This window comes from Odontomachus brunneus, unplaced genomic scaffold, assembly GCF_010583005.1.
Source record: "Odontomachus brunneus isolate Ranch 3 - 2012 unplaced genomic scaffold, Obru_v1 Obru_scaffold_042, whole genome shotgun sequence".
NCBI classification, from domain to species: Eukaryota; Metazoa; Arthropoda; class Insecta; order Hymenoptera; family Formicidae; genus Odontomachus; species Odontomachus brunneus.
In genome coordinates this window covers 2,135,725-2,153,666 of record NW_022639492.1, presented here as the reverse complement: position 1 = coordinate 2,153,666, position 17,942 = coordinate 2,135,725, and the positions used below count along the sequence as shown (strand labels likewise).

General features: G+C 40.0%; 1 protein-coding gene across 6 annotated transcripts in view; it reads right to left on the bottom strand.

The window, feature by feature from the left end:
• LOC116844583 overlaps positions 1 to 17,942 on the bottom strand; it is a 414,325-nt gene that overhangs the window by 40,247 nt on the left and 356,136 nt on the right. For all 6 annotated transcript variants that reach the window (XM_032816331.1, XM_032816332.1, XM_032816328.1 and 3 more), the window contains one exon: positions 12,391 to 12,739. In XM_032816331.1, coding sequence (XP_032672222.1) covers positions 12,391 to 12,739 — 349 coding nt within the window. The remainder of the gene's footprint in view (positions 1 to 12,390; positions 12,740 to 17,942) is intronic.

Below are 17,942 nucleotides of genomic sequence, written 5' to 3'. Positions count from 1 at the left end.
AATAATTATTCTAAATTATATCATCAAAAAAACAAATTTTTTACTAAATTCTATGATGTTGGCGATAATAACTTTATATCCATGTCATTACTATCATTTTCACGTTAAATGTAGAACAAACAAAAAATATGCTTGAGACTAAAAATAATAATTTTAGACTATTTTGTGTTCCCTTAATATGAGAAATCTACTGTAGTTTAAATGAAACGTTCACTCGTACGATTTCGAGTGATCGATAGAGTGATTTCATAATCGGTCCAAATAAATGTTTGTTCTTCCAATTGAGATTTTATTTCGGAAAATTTGGAGAGTAACATACATTGGCTAGTTTCTATTAGCTCGCTGCTACATTCTTCGCGCAAAATCCAAAGGCCTTTTAAATTTCGTCGAGATAACGTTCCCGTCGCGATTGTCTTCTATCTCGCGGGGAAAACCTTTGTTACAGCGATTTCCAAGTTTTTCGTCACTTCATTACTATCACGTAACTCGTGGTCCTTTTGCGGCCGTAACTCCGGCGGAACTCTCCCTCAATTTTAGTTCGACGTCGACTTAATGGGAAACACGCCGCGCGATTATCCCGTCGCGCGCGCGGACTCACGTTTCTCAAACAACGCGCGTAATCTCGCTACGTGAGCAGGATCGATCAACGTCACGACGCAACGAACGTAATGAACAAACACACAAGCGCGTGATAGTAACGCGCGTATACAACGCGTAAGACAACGGCGTGCCGAATTACAGGGCGAATAATCGAATCGCGGCCGAGACACGGCCGGGGATTTACGTGCGCGTACGTGCGTTTAATGGTGGCAATTTAAGACGGACGATTGTCTGGCAGGGTCTGGCGAGTATCGCCCCGGCGTTGTATCGCGTCTGGATTTAATGGTATCTACTTTGGTCCATATTTACTCTCGACTGTATTGCCACCGCAGTGCTACGTACGTACCTACATACCTACGTACGTACGTACGTCTAATGGCGTTGCCTTTAGCGGTATCCGCACCACGGTAAATTCGCTCCACTTGCTTGCGAAAGAGGAGAGTGGAAGGGCGAGAGAGAAAGAGACAGAGAGAAAGAGGGGCTGGGGAGAGAGAGAGAAAGAGAAAACGTGCGGGGGGCACTCGACGTATCTCTATGGGAACAAAAATATATACCCGGGCGAGAACGTACGCGCGCGTCGTGCCGCGAATTCCCAACAAAAATAAACGTTCCCGCCGAGAACGGGAGCTTCGCCGTCAGGCTTGCGTAATAAAGCTGGATTTCGGCGAGGATACACCGTTGGAATTTCTTACGGTCGTCGCACCTCAGCTTCGATTTAAAGCGCCCGTTCCCCCGCGAGCTCGCGACCGTTCCTTTCCGAATCCACTGACGATCGTCCCGTTGAATTATCGCCCCGTGCGTGCTTTTTTCCTTGGGACGTCGCGTCACCATGAACGCCCACGAGGGATAGAATTAATTGCGGTTTAATCGATTCCTTCCGTCTGCTTTCGGAGACGGAATTGTAATCAGTGAGTCGCAGTGAAAGAGAACGAAAATGTATAGAGAAAAATGTTCAATATGCATTCAATGCATGGTTATCTTTTTTGTTTTTTATCCTGTGAGAAGAGACAATTTATTATATTCTAAAAAATATTGTATAAAATTTATATATTATATATTTATTTTATATATTATATATATAATTTACATAATATATTTTGTTAAATAATATAAAATTATTTATTTACGAAATAAAAATAAGAAAGACTCGTGAGAATCGGATGTGCGAAGATTCTGATGCAAATGGAAACGTTAAGTTAAAAGTTTGTTTTTGATATAATATTGTGTATTATAATTATTTTGATTTTGCTATGTAATCTTTTCAATATATTATGATATAGCGATATTATCGAGAATGAAATATGTGAATTATCGCGGAGCTGAAACTCTCGAGCGCAGCCATGCTTGAGGAAACGACACAGGCAGTGTGGGAGGAAAAGCGAAAAATTATTACAAAGCATAAATGTCTAAAAAGCTCGCAATTCATGCGTGCAATGGTCCTACATAGAGTTGTAGCACAGGAAGCAGCGTCAGCTGTATAATAACACATTGAAAACAGTCGAAAATAAAACCGAAGTGTTTGTGATGCACAATATTATGATAAGAATAAAGTTCTAATTTTAATTTCAAACTAAATAAATGTTACTTTATTAAAAATATTTTAATTTAGTGTTTTAATTTAGATTAAATTAAAATTCCTTAATTCATTAAATTTAACCTCGCGTTTCTGATCTTTTAAATTTTATTTATCGCGCAAAACATTTTCTGCTGTTTTCCTCTTGTTTTTATTTTATGATTAAATATCTAAGGCTTGGATTAATTGTCGTTATTTCAAATTTCCCTTAACTAAGATGCTCAGATTCGAATTTAGAGTAGGATGAAAGTTTTTCGGATGAATGCAAATGTCGAAGGAAAAGTTTTACTAATTTTGACAAGCTTCAACTGACAAATAAAAGCAAGTCCGCATGCGTTCCGTAGATGAATATTGATAAGTGCGAAAATTCAGGGATCTTCGTGCATTGTGATGTTAACCGTTGCACGGTAACACACATGTATACATGCAACATGTATGTATTTAAATGTAATGAAATGTATCGGGAAGTGTTGCAACGAGCAGCCGGGGCGGTTTATTTGTTACATACTATGCGTGATCGGGCCGAACACAATTTTTCGACCCTTCGTTGTGAGAGTTTCGGGACTTGTGGGAAGGAACAAATGGCGTGCCGCACGGTAGAGTTGCGCCATAAAAAAGTTCGGCCGAAATAAAGCACGTACGGTTCAGGTTACGCGCGCGCGCGCGCACGCATCTGTACTGCTCGGGCTTGCGTTTAATTTTCCGCGGCTTTGGTTGCGGTCGAATTCTCTCGACCGACTCTCGCGTTATTATTATTTAAATAAGCCGCGTCGGGAGAAACGATTCATAAAAATACACGGGGATTTGTATTATTTTGCCCGGCGATATGATTCGCCCCCGCGAGCGGAGACGCACGCCGGCTTTTCTCAAATTGCGTCGGAATCCCTCTTCGAGCGTGCTGAATATGAATCGCAACTTCAGTCTGGAGTTACGCCACGAATGCGTACGGCTCCTCATTTTCATTTTTGCCGACTTTCGTGAAAATCACAGTGAAAGCGTCAATTTTATAATACTTAGCCTGCTGGATGTTTCTGGCAGACTTTCAGGGTTTCTTGCACACTGAGAGAAGAAATATCTAAGAGACAGTGAATATTTATTCGACAGATATCACTAATAACATATTTACTTATACCGATATAAAGTATTTTTCAAATACGAAAATGTACATGTTCTTAGAAATATCTTAAGGAAACTTTAGCTCTTCACCAAAGCAATTGTTTATTTTACTTGAATAAAGGATTTTAGATTTAAGCAAATATGTTATTAGTACCCACCAGAGGTATATGTACTATTTTTCAGACATTCTTTCTCAGTATAGCCGAAACGAACATTTTCTCGAATAAAAGTTATCCTGGGATTCCTTCCTGAAGGATTTGAGAATCTTCGATTCCGAAAATTATTTTCGGATCTTCGCGTTTGCGTCTCAAAGAGCACTGATCCGTTGATTGTCTTGAAAATATCACTCCGTCTTCGCGGAGAGGAAAAAATAAAATCAGATCATTTCGAACTGGGTGTAGTTTCTCAGGGAAGTGGTTTCCCAGGATAAGATTTTATATGGAAAAAGAAATAGAATATTCGTTTTGATCACTTCCACACGCACGACAATCTCTGAGAATCTGTTGTCACGAAATTGAAGCATCTAATATAAAAGTACGGCGAATAGCGCGGAACAAGTGCGGAACGTGTCGTGGCGTTGCGCGGCGCGATTTCCGCGTTGCGAAGATGGGAATGGGAGCGTTTACCGTGATCTGAAATCGCGCGGATAAGCTCTAGGACGCAATAGAGTCGCGATCGTAAGTCAAACGACCGCGGCGGTATTGCGCGCGGATACCGCTTAAGTTTCGACAGTTTTACTGGCGGGGATTTCGCCCGCGGTACGCGCAGCTGAGAGAAGGAGGCAGGGGGAGGAAGAGAGAAAGAGAGAGAAAGCCGCGGTTTAAAGGAAATAGAACGCGGGTGCATTTTTACCAGAGTTAACTCCTCGCTCCTGGCTTTATCGCGTCGCCTTTTATTGCGCGCCGTATTCGAAGTTACTTGGCTTTATACTCTTATAAAGAGCGCGATACGCTTCGCGCTCGCCTCATCGCGGCCGGAACAAACATCCCGCGGCAATTGCGAAATATTTATTTGCGACCGGGATCGTGCAATGCAATCTCCGAAGCCGAGTCCTCCGCCAGTCATCGTCGTCGTGAGACCGACCGAGGACTGAATCCGGTTGGCTGTAAAATTGCGTTGTAATTCCGAGTTAAGTCTCCCGTTCTCTTCACGACGTCGATAAGCGCGTCCATCTTCGGCGGAAGCTCTGCCACCGGAATCTTATGACATTGTTACCGTATTACATCAGGCGCGGTGTAAAAAAGATATGCGGAAGTTTCATTGCGGTTGGGCGCGTGTAATCCGCGAATGTGTCTAGCCACTTAATGCGCACTCCTTCGCGGGAAAAGCCCCGAGGAATTATCTCAGTTTGCTCCGGCGAATTCAACGGGAAGATACAACGTGACGGCGATTTCACCGATCCGTAATTTCAAGTATAATTTAAGTCGCATAATCATTTATTAAGAGCATTATCGCGCTCACGGAAGGAGAAATGGCGCGTTCGATTACAGGTCAGTAAGTTCTGGAAAATCGCATTTGGATCTCTCCCGCTCGAGGAAAGATTGGGCGGAGGAGGAGGTTGCGCGGATGTAGGTACACCTTGCGCGAAAGAAAAATACCGGATCCTTAACTGCGTTACCGGTGTACGTTCCGTGGAATACCTTCCCGCTTTCGACTTTATTTCGTCCCGTGGAGATCTTTACATATACGGTAGGAGTGCTCCGTTCGTCTGAAAAATACGCTACGGCGCCCAATGTACTAACGAATTCTTCGTTGAGTTCTTATTAAGCATCACGTGCAAATGCTTACGTTGTATACAGAGTAACACGTTTGCACTTCATTAAAATATGAAGACATCGATGGCGCATCGATGTGTCTGTATAATAGAATTTGTCGTAGCAATTAATTCTACATGCCATTGTAATGTTACATATTAATATTAATGTGGTATATTAAACGTATCGAGTCTCACTTGTGCACAGAGAGAAAATATTACACTTTTTCATGTAAGTTATTTCCAATTTTACGTTTCTATACTGAGAAACTATTCTTATATTTTATGTTTCTATACTGAGAAAAAATATTTAAGAAGTAAAAAATATTTATTTGGTGAGGTGCTACAAAAACATATTTACTTACATTGATTATGTACGAAGAGTCGGGTAGTATATTGGGCGTCGTGCAGCGTATTCTTCAGACACAAACTGATTATAAAATATTTAAATATTTCTCAAATAAGAAAATATACATTTCCTCAGAACTTTAGTCCTCTTTTCGTGAAAGCAATTATTTCTTCTATTTAAATAAAATAATCTAGATTTATTAGACGATCTTTCCGCGCTCACGATTATGTTCTCCGACGTTCGTGTGTCACGCCGATTCTCCAAATTTTAAATATCGCCCCCGCTTCGCGTGAACTCGACGATATTCCAACGTTTAAATGAATCAAAACATTGGAATATTTGATCAAAATTAAAAAAGAAAGGACCTGTAACAGTTATAGAAATAACTAGGTCAAAATTGCGCAAACAAATTAAAATAACAATCAATATTTGAGTAACTCTAAGCTCTGTTAAAAAATGGGAAATAGAAACGTTTATCGCGTTGCTTTATATAAATTATTCACATGTTAATTGTTAATTTAATTAGTTAATTTAATTAAGTAAATTTGTTATCAGTGCTCGTTCTAAGTTTCTTTTATTTTCTAGGTATTTTTCCTCTCAGAGTATAGTAGTGCAGGAATAAATTGCCAGTAAAGTCTAGCTGGCTAAAAAACAGTAAATTTCGCTAGAAATGTAGTAAATTATTTAATAGCATATTTCAGTTTCTAAAATGTAAACAGCACACGCGAAATGAAAGAACAACCCAATTGCTGCAGAATGTTGATTTATTCGGTTGCAATACTCTATAGTAATTTTTACTGTGAAATTCTTCCCGTGCACATCTCTAAAAATTAATTTGCACGCATGAATACATCCAATTTCAATTTTCCAAAACGTGAGTCTTTACCACTTGACTACGCAAACCGTCTCGAACCACTTGAACGACGCGACGCGTTTAAACGCGAACGAATTGACCCCCTGCCTTACATTCCGGCTCATTTAAAGTCGAAGGTGCTCTCGGAATTCTTGTCTGTGCGACTCGAGAGTCACTCGGCTCACCTAGACACGGTCGTAACAGCCGTGTCGGTGTCGCCGGGATCCACGGGCGTTCTTTGAGATGTAACGTCGCTATTTATACCACGCTCGTGTTTATTCACAAATGCCATCGGATTATTGGAGAAAGTGTCGCGAGCGAGGGGGAGACGGAGAAAGGGACGAAATCCGCTTCGGTCTCGGGAAACGCTAATAAAACGCGCTCGACCGGCTTCTCGGGAGAGTCGCAGTCGTCCTTTCAATTCCGAGCGGAAAATTGAAATCTTTCCTCGAAAGCGCGCACGTTCTACCCTCCCTCGCGAAAGTAACGGCGCTAATTCGGATGAAAGCCTGCGTTTCACGAAAGGCCTCCATAACTTTCCTTATTAGACGCATTGAAACGGAAATCAGAAGGCGTTAAAGAGTTCCCCTTTTTATCAGACGATCTTTCCGCGCTCACGCTTATTTTCTCCGACGTTCGTCACGCCAATTCTCCAAATTTTAAGTATCGCCCCCGCTTCGCGCGGAATTGACGATATTCCAACGTTTAAATGAACCAAAACACTGGAATATTCGATCAAAAAAAAAAAAAAAAAAAAAAAAATCTGTAAGAGTTACAGTAGAAATGACTAGATCGAAATTGTGCAAACAAATTAAAATAACAATCAATATTTGAATAGCTCCAAGCTCTGTTAAAAAATGGGAAATAGAATCGTTTGTCGCGTTATTTTATATAAGTTATTCACATGTTAACTGTTAATTTAATTGATTCTATTATTTAATTTAATTGGTGCTATTATTCCATCTAACGTTTACCACGTTGCCATTTACCATCTAACGTTGGTTTTTGCTGAGCTCCTTATAGATTCTGATTGGAATTCTCAACAATTATCAGAGCTGTATTCTACTTCTCTGTTGATACTCATTAAGTTAAATTAATCAACATCGCATTCCCCGTTATCTGCTCAAAACAATTAGAAACAACGCTCAGTCCTCTAGACAGAAATTGTCCGACTACTCAGTTCTGTTCAAAACTACGTTGCCATCGATCAAACGGAGAAATTGTGAATAATCCGTAGGAGATTTGTCGAAGTTTCGACTTGTGCGATTCAGTGGACTACCGTTGCCAGTGTGGACATTGTCGTGGTTGAACTTTTTTATCGTGAGAACTCTCTCTCCCTATCCCTCCCTTTCTTTTTCTCTAATCCCGAGAGTCCTGTCTCTTATCACGGGCAGTGTTGCGCGTGTGATTTAGGAAGCTCGTCGGGAACGACGAAAGAGAAGAGGGAGAAGATCGCCCGACGATGAAAAATGTCGGCGAAACTTGAAACGATGAAAAATCGCCTCCTCCACCGCCGTCGCCTCCGTCGTGAGCGACCCGAGAATTCGCGAACTCGCGTTAGCCGGATGAACTTCGTCGGCGAGTCGGCGAAACATCCCGTCGTACCCTCCACGAAGCGATGTATCTTCGTTCGTTCATGAGTACCCTCGAAGACGCCTCGCGCGAATTTCCCGATACTCATGTTGGATTCCATGCCCGATATTTACCGATAACCGGTGATATCTCGCGAAAACAGGACGGTAAAAGGCACGGTGTCGTCGTTTAGCGCGAAATTTTCGACGGTGGTGGAACGTCTTGGGTATGAAGCGATATAAGCAACGAATTTTATATAGTAAAAATTACCGTACAATTTTGCAAATGAGGAACATACCGATTAGAAGTTTATCCAATTCTGAAGTGCTATTATGGACTTATTCAGAACGGATTCCGATCGGAAAAATTCCGTTTTCCCGAAATACAATAGAAATCTAAAGTATAACTGAATTATTCCAATCGGAATTCACTTCAAATAAATATAATATAATAATAATCCATAAAAAGCATCCTTGATCAGTTTGATCCCAATTAATCATTTGGTTTGTTTAAGACGATTTTATCGGGTTCTAATTATTAATGAAGTCTTAATTATTAATAATTTTAATTATTAATAATGATCCGATGGCCACGTTGTTTTACATAATTTATAAGGACCTGAAACATCAGCTTATATAAAGCAGATAACTAATTGGGATTAACCTGACGACTGTGGAACAAATTTCTAGTCAAAGTGTTGACATTCTACTCCTCGATTTATTAGATATCCGCGTCATATGTGCTACCAGATCTGTAAATATGAAACCGGAATTTGCCCATAGATGGCCCTAGCTGTCAATGTAGTTACCGTCAAACCGCGTCATTGGCGCCATTTCCTTGTTGACATATCTGACAAAGATTTTCAACTCACAACAATACAAGTTTCATACAACAGCATAGTTTGTAATAGCGTTGAACATGTCGAATTTTGTGCCTGGAAACTACGATTTGCGGACAGCATTGATTTTCTGTTACCATTTGAAGAAAACTGCTACAGAATCGCATCGAATGCTTGTCGAAGCTTACGGTGAGCATGCTCTTGGTAAATCATAGTGCTTTGAGTGGTTTAAAAAATTCAAAAGTGGCGATTTTGACGTGAGAAACGAAGAACGTGGAAGACCACCGAAAAAGTTTGAAGACAGCGAATTGCAAGCATTGTTGAATTAAATGTGACACGAGAAGCCGTCTCCATACGTTTGAAAGCCATGGGAAAGATCCAGAAGATGGGAAAATGGGTCCCATATGAACTGAATGAAAGACAGCAGGAAAACCGAAAAACCACTTGCGAAATGCTGCTCGCCAGGTACAAAAGAAAGTCATTTCTCCATCGAATTGTGACTGGCGATAAAAAGTGGATATATTTTGAGAATCCTAAGCGTAAAAGATTATGGGTAACTCCAGGCGAACCATCGACATCTACTGCAAGGCTAAATCGCTATGGACGGAAGACAATGCTTTGTGTTTGATAGGATCAGAAGAGTGTGATCTATTATGAGCTGCTAAAACCTGGCTAAACCGTTAATACTGAATGCTACCGACAACAAATGATCGATTTGAATCAAGCTTTGCGTGAAAAACGACCAGAATATAAAAAAGGCAACACAAAGTGATTTTGCTTCATGATAATGCACCATCACACACAGCAAAACTGGTCAAGGAAACGATTGAGGCGTTTAGTTGAGAAATACTTTCGCATGCGGCTTACTCACCAGACTTGGCTCCATCCGATTACTATTTATTTGCATTGATGGGACACGCACTTGCTAAGCAGCGCTTCACTTCTTACGAAAATGTACGAAAATGGCTCGATGACTGGTTTGCCTCAAAAGAGCAACAGTTTTTTTGGCGTGGCATTCACAAATTGTCAGACAGGTGGGAAAAATGTATAACTAGCGATGGGCAATATTTCGAATAAAATATTTTTTATCATTTTCATACAATAAACGTGTATTTTCTATACAAAAATTCCGGCTTCATATTTACTTATTGCCTTAAGAACTGAAGTTTATTACTAAAAAAAATTTACTATGTTCCTTAGCAAGATAAATTCTACTGACGGTCTTGTCAGTATTTTTGCACTACTAGAAAACGTATAATAAGATCGAGAAGAATTTATATGAGGAATTATAATATTCTCTGTATAGAATATTAGAATATATATAGAAGAACACTCACATTTCAATCTATTAATAAATAATAGAGCGAACCAAACATTTTGTTCGTAGAAATTGACAAAGTCCAGTGATAAAACCGTAGCCAAGAAATAAGAAAATGTTTCCAAAATTTGCTTTCTGCAACTTCATTCTCACCTAAATTCCGTCTTTCGATTGCGACATGGCACTCAAGATGTCGATTTCTCACGAGGATATCCGGTTAATGTACGAGCGGGAACAAGCGAGAGCCCGAAACGTTCGACGAACGGATTCGAAATGAAGATTCCGCGAGAAAATGAATGAAAGGGAGGATTCGCGAAATCTCGCGTATCGGAGGATCGCGTGCGAAACGAGATGACGCGATCGACGCGTGGTTTACCGCAATTGAGATTGAAGCTGCCGAAGAGACATCGCCGTCACGCGCTGAACGTTGCGGAGCTCGTCGTTATTTCGACGATGGGAACCGATTATGACGGACGACCCTTCGCCAGGCTGACATCCGGTGCGGATGTGTGTCCTCTGACGCTTATATGGAAAATCCTTGAACGCGTTTCTACCATACGCTGAGACGGCGGGACGAGGCGAAACAAGAATGGGAAACAAGATCGATTAGTCCCCTTCGTCACGCGGCTCTCTCTTTTTCTTCTCTTTTGTTCATGAAAGAAGCGAAAAGTGCGGCACGTCCGATAAATGTTATTCACGGGGGAAGTATTTTTCTCTTCTTCACTCTCTGTCTATCTATCGACCTATCTATCTCTCTCTTCCTCTCTCGCAGCCGTCAATATCAACCCACATTATTCTAAACGCGCTTTCGATGACCCAGCGGAAATGAGCAATCGAGTAAGAAGGAGTAAGAGGGTGAGAGTTTATTCGTGGAGTCTCAGAATCAACGGCAATTTCGTGGGGATTCGGCCGTGGACGAAAAGGAGGAATAGCCGGAGCAGGTGGCAGTGGAAACTTTTATTTCTGTCGCGATCTAAAGAAATCTTCCCGAGATCTTTGGAATACAGTCGGGAGTGCAGCCGTGCCGCGCAGCCGAGGCTCGGCTCGCATCTGCAAGAAACGAATCGACTTTCCCGCCGCCGTTGCCGGACGTCGGAGTAACGCGCAACGCTCCGGGGATTACGACGAGAGCTATAAATCATCTCAATGTGCACCCTTTTAAAGATTATTAATAGTCCGCGAGCGTGAGTAACAATGTACAATCCTCGCGCGAGAGAATAAATTAGTAGCTAATTCCCGTTTCAGTTGTGATGCTCGCGGTATTTCCCACGTCATACGGATGATAAAACGGTAAAGGGATGATCGAGAGATAGCACGAGTGAATAATGACGAAGAACACTGACAATGGAACCTCATCACAGATCGAACACTCGGATTCCACTTCTTTTGGATTTATTCGATTCAGTTTCTCTTGTTTTCTGGCAACCGCTTTTTTATGGTAATTCGAAATAATCGAGAAATCGGATAAAAATCCCGGAACCTCAAATGGCTAGTGCGTTTTGAAAAAGATGCGATCACAGTTATTTGTGTCACTTCTCCGTACTCTCGGGGAACATGAAGTTTATAATACAACTTGCGTGGCCGGGAAGAACGCTTCCACACGCGCCATTCCTTTCAATTGTGATCATTCGATTGGCGTCAATGAAAGCAAAGCTCGAACTACATGTATTGATGTTTTTTTTCTGTGTTTACAAAGCGTCTAAATCGCAACACTTGCGGCGCGAAATCAAACAATGCGTCTTTCAATCTCGCGCTTTGTAAACACGGAAAAGGAAACAGTCATTTGATTTAAGATTATTTTTCATTATTGCGTTATGTGCAACATGTTGACTCTTAATGAAATAAAACGTGGCCACATTATTGGGATGGCAAGGAGAAAAATAATTTTGTTCTTTTAGTAAAATCGTCGTTGCTACTGCATATTTGTAGTGACATCAAAAAAATTTAGTTGTGTAACTAATTTTACAAATTATTCGTTATCACAGCAGAAGTAGTTTCGTTGCCATGATAGAAAAAATTGGTTGAGCATATTTTTTTAAAGATTCACGTTCATTTGTTATTGATGCAAAATAATGTATCCTTAGCAAATTTATTTGCTATCGGAGCAAAACTGTAACTGCTTATATAAATCCATTATAATTCTTATAGCAAAGTAATTTGTAGATTCAGCAAATTATATCCAGCAAATAGTGATTAGTACTCTTAGCAAATCTTTCTGCTGTCCATATAATAATGAAAAGATTTTGCTAGATCAGCAGAAAATTTGCTGGGCCAGCAAATTATTTTTCTCCGTGTAGGAAAATAATGTCGCACCATCCTATTTTCGGAAATCGAAAACGACTTTGCTGTCGACACTGCGCTGGACCCAGATTCATCGTGCCTCATGTAAGAGACGATAAGAAAGAACGAGACACTCACCTAATGGCGTTGAATATCTCATGAAAGCCGGTGCCCTGGTGACTGGCGACGTCACAAGTCGGCAAGGGATGCAGCAGGGGTAGTCGGTGGCACAGCACGCTGTCGCTGTTCCTCTTGCTGCTGCTGTTGCTGTCGCGGTCTCGCTCGTTTTGCGGCAGCGGCCCATTGCCAGTGCCAGGGGCTGGGCCCAAGCCGAGTCCCAGAGGAAGACGCGGCAAGGTGGCAGGTCGCGTGAGACTGCCATAAGCGGCCAGGGCGCCCCTCGGCAAGGACGAGTAGCAGCGGTTCAGCGGTAAGGTGCCAAGGGTGCTGGAAGCGCAGCCGCTGCTGCCCGAGCCGGAACCTGAGCCTGCGTGATATCACGTGCGATTTGATGAAATCGAACCAAATCAGAGAGTGGCGTTGCTGTGGTTGGATCATCGACATATGAATATCTGGACGAAATATGTATTGTTAATTAATTAACACTTTACCTTCAAATGGCGTTTATGTCTCTTGTGTCATGATATACAATGTTGAATACTGAATATAAATTAGAATTACGCGCAACTACGTACTGTGGGTTTTATGGAAATCTATATTAATTATATGTCTCGTGTAGACGTTATATACACATAGACGCGACATAAAATAAAAAATAATAAACATATGAAAGATTATTCTTGATTGAATCGTACGTCAAGAGATTAAGATAAGGAGAGGATTTCTACTAAGGAGAACATAATTATTTAATTAGTATATGTCTTACAACGTATTGATGTGGCAAATATCTCTTTCAAAATACTACTTTTGTTCATTGCAAACGTTATAGTTCTAATGATTTAATATACAGCTAAATATTTTCGCAAAAGCCGCGGAAGTGCCATAACCTTTTCCTCGCAAAATGTTTCGTCCAGATATTTACATGTGTTTGGATAAATGTCGAATTTCGGGGGTAAAACGTATCGTCGAGTTAGTACAAAATACGAGATCTGCGATTATAAAATTTTCTGTATTTACTTTAATTTGTATCGGATGAAATAAAAGGAGGAATTAAACTGTGAGTGTAATCAATTTCGTTAATATTGATATATTAAAGTCAGAAAATAATCCAGAAATAAATATGAGATATCGAAACAACGAGTGTAACACGTTATTCTTCCCGCGATTGCCTCGAAAGTAAAGTTAAATAGGTACGCGTAAAAACGTTTTACGCGACAGACAAGGGAAAGCGAGTTGGTGCAAGGGGGCGAGAAATTGAAAAAGCGAAAGACGGAGTTTATGGAGGGTGCTTTGCTTCTCTCGCAGCGCGGACGACGTGACGACGATGCGTAACTTTTTATGGGAGAGGGGGAGGGGGAGCTCAATTTCCGCACTTGCCTTATCGATAGTAACCTTTACTCTTTTCCGACAATATACGGAATATAGTCGATGTCATAGCCGCTGCCGAATTTGTTTAGAAGTTTGTTTGCGGCGGGAAATGTATCGCGGTCGCGATGAAATTGAGTAGTTTCGGCGACAACAAGCCAATATTCGAAATAGACTTCTTTTTCTACCCAGTTCAAATATAAATGATAAATATACATATAAAATAATAAAATATATATATAAAATAATAAATAAAATATATGTAAGTCGTTAGATTTTGAATTATCGTCATAATATCTAACGAACGACTCTTATTGGTAAATGTTTCTTACTATAGTTGCATATCTTAAAAGTAATAAAAAGAAAAAAAAAATATATATATATAATTTATATCATTAATTATATATGTATATAATATTATATATCATTAATTATATATGTATATAATATTATATATCATATACACTGACAAGAAAAATATTTGGAAAATAAGAAATATTTTACCCGATGAAGATACTAATAACACATTTATTTAAACCTAAATTCTTTTACTGAAATATAACAAACAGTTGCTTTTATGAGAAGTTAAAGTTTTAAGAAACTTTTAAGAAAATATATACGTCTTTATTTGAAAAATATTTTATATTAGTATAAATAAACACGTTATTATAATAACAGACAAATGAAAATTTTTTATTTTTTAAATATTTTTTCTCTCAGTGTGTGTAATAGTAATTATATAATATTAAACTCTTAATTACTGAGTATCATCAATTTTCATTGGTTAAAATTGAAGATCGGATTAGGAGTTAAGGTCCGTGTAAATTAGAAAAAGAAGAGATTTTTCACATAATCACGTTACAATACAATTGTTAGAAACACGGGACGTATGTCACAACAGTCATTGGAATAAGAAGAAGAAACACGTAACTCATATCAATACCCTGAGACAAGAACACGCAGGACGTTATCGTTGTTATCGTTGGACGACCCGAATCACAGACAAAAGCTACGACGATATAGCAAATGCGAAACGCGACGAGCGGCGCAACTTGGACCTCGAAAATCCCATGTGACCCCGACAAGTACCCCGAAATCCTCCCTTTTTCCGTTTTTCGTGCGAGACTCCTCTGGTTGCCGGGGTAACGATGCAGCCATGCCGTGGCCCGGCCCGGGCGGCGGATCCGCGTTACGTGCACCGGAGGATTTTATCGATGTCAAACTCGCGCATAGCCGCGGTATAACGTGTTCTGTAATCTGGCCCGCTATAACGCGATCAATCAACGGTAGTCAGGTAGCGCGGTTTATCCAGGCGGAGTACACCACGTACGATAATCGTGCCGCCGCACCGCGCCGCTACAACGAGCTCTGCGTGTAATTACTAATTAAATTACGGAATGTTTATCGCTATTTCGAGAGCACACCGAGAGCACATCGCGTCCGTCTAGAATTGCGCGGCTGAATGCGGCGCAGTGGCGATGGCGTGGATGAACATCAAAATACCGCACCCCCCCTTCACCCTTTCCCGCGCAATTCCACGATAAACCTTATTGTTACAATGCACGACTATTAACTGCACGTCGCGTTATCTCTTGCGAGTGAAAATGCTGGAAACTGTGCGCCCTTGGTCAGTATGATTTTCATTCATTTTATATACAATGTAATTAAACTAATTATTATATAAGAAATTAATTTTCACTTCGTGCAAGTAAATATCCTGAATTCTCTTTGTAATATTATATCTAATGATATATTTTTTGATGAAATACATACACATACGAGATATGCGAGTTATACTAAGAGAATTATATATATTTTTCTATATATAAATTCCTTTTAATTTTTCTATATTTTCTAATAGTATAAGAATAGACTTAGCAGAGTTCATATATTCGCTAAGGAACATACGATAAAAAGGCTCTTATAAGCTTTTAGCCCTATTTTATGGCGTTCGACATTTTAAATTATTTTTGGATAAAATTGTAGCTATTGAAGAGTAGATTAAAGATATATAAATATCAAATTGATGCGCCTCACCATTTGGGAGAAAGTGGCCCAAAAAAATAAGTATTCTGCCAAACTTTGATACTTATAATATCTTTAATCTACTTATGAATAGCTTAGAGCAGTAAGTTGAAAATAACAAATCATTTGTTCCCTACGGGAATCATTTGTTATCCCATATAACAAATTATTTGTTATATAGTATTTTGTTAAATTAGCGAGACCTGTTTCAGTGTACTCGAAATGGAAAGATAATAAAGCGAAACTCGCGTTGATATGTTCTTCGGTTACAAAGGCAGCAATTGAATATTTGGTAGTAATTTATACTCCAAATCTCCAATTATATTTGTAATTCTCTGCAATATTATACTCAAAGATATCCTTTGATACAACATTCACGAGATGCGAACTAACAAGTGTAATTGTAAAAGACGTCGAAGAAAGTACGATTGAAGGAAAAACATCGGGGAACTCGATAGGGAGAATCTCCCTAATTAGTGAAATCGAGAAACTCAAACGATAATTCCAACTTTTCTTCTTTCCATCTTTCTTTCCTTCTTTCTCACGTAAATAGCAACGATCTGCCTCTCTCGCAATTGTATGTGAAGTGCAACAATCGCTTGGTCGAACGATTACTTAGCCAAACTCCTTTCCGCAAATATAAACAAAACGCTTGGATTCTCACAATTTCCGACGGTTTTTATACCTCGCACTCTGTCCCTCCCAGGCATTCGCAGCTACGCCGCTGTTATACGCCCTATAACGTTAACGTCGGGCTCCGAGCGCTCGTCGGAGACCGTACCCGCCGTCCAGGCGAGCTCTAATTTGGATTCGAGCGTAGTTAACAAACTCCTTTTTGGACGTGATCTCGTGCGGGGCTACATATACGCTGCGCGCCGGGGAAAATTAGACGTCGTGTGGAAATTCGAGGAAAGCGGCCCGCGAGCATCGTGGTGAATATTAATTCGAAAGAAAGAGAGAGAGAGAGAGAGAGAGAGAGAGAGAGAGAGAGAGAGAGAGAAAGAGAGAGAGAGAATGCCCGGCCGTTCCTTAATTCCGTCGTTTCAGAGTCATTCGAATGCTCTGGATTCTGGTCTAATGTTCACGTGTCAATCGCGATCGGTTCGTCTTACTTTAAAGGTACAATTTTTTCACTTGTATTTCATTAAATACATTGATATACTGTAATTTTAGCAAAACAAAAAATTAAAAGTTCTATGTTTGGCGCCAAAGAGATAGGATCGAGACACGGATGTGTCCCCACTGGGGGACATCATTTTTAGGGGATATTTGTCCCAACTTATGTGCAATAAGTAGAGTGATAGCTGATGTATGTGGTAGTGTGTGATGGTTTTGAATGTTAAAAAGGCAGTTTATTAAATTGAATAAGGTTACTATTAATGGTAGGAAAACATGTCGTTAGTGAAAGGATAACATACATATTAAGAAGCAGTTGCTCGTTATTAATTACCGGTTCACTAGCTGCTGTCGTTGATGAATCTCCCGTACATGCAATGCGGCATGACAGAAGTAGATTACGGTAATTTTATCTAGTCCGGAGGATATAGTCACGTATATTACACATCCCTTAAATTCGATCCGACAAACGACGACGACGGGTCCCTGGATAGGTTTAGTCGGCTGGATTTCAGTGCCGTATCGTTTCCGCCTTATTCAAAGCCAGACGCTTCCGTTCGTCTCCGGTTACGTTCGTAACATACAAGGCGTATACTTAGCCTAACCCGTCGGATTAATTACGCGTCGTCTACCCAGTGACGAGAAAGTCGTGTCTGCGCGTCGACGGCGAAGATTTACGTCTTCGCTCGCGACGAACGATATCTAGCCTTTGTCGGTGGATAGTTCTCTGTCTCTCTCTCGCGTCCTCCGGAGAATTTCCAAGTTAAGCTGCTAATAAGTGTTAACTTTTGTTCGCGAAGTTCGTGCGTGCTACTCTCTTACACTGATCCGAGAAGTATCGAAAAAAACTTTTAATGACATTAAAAGAGCCCTTCATAAATTTACTATTCATTGAACAAAATTATTTTTTTGGAAATTTATCTCTCCAATAACAAGTATCAATTTGCAGTGAAATTGAGATAAAACTAAACGATCAATAATTCTAAAATTTTCGTATAACGTCCGTATATCAATCTTTAATATATGTATATATATATATATATATATATATATATATATATATA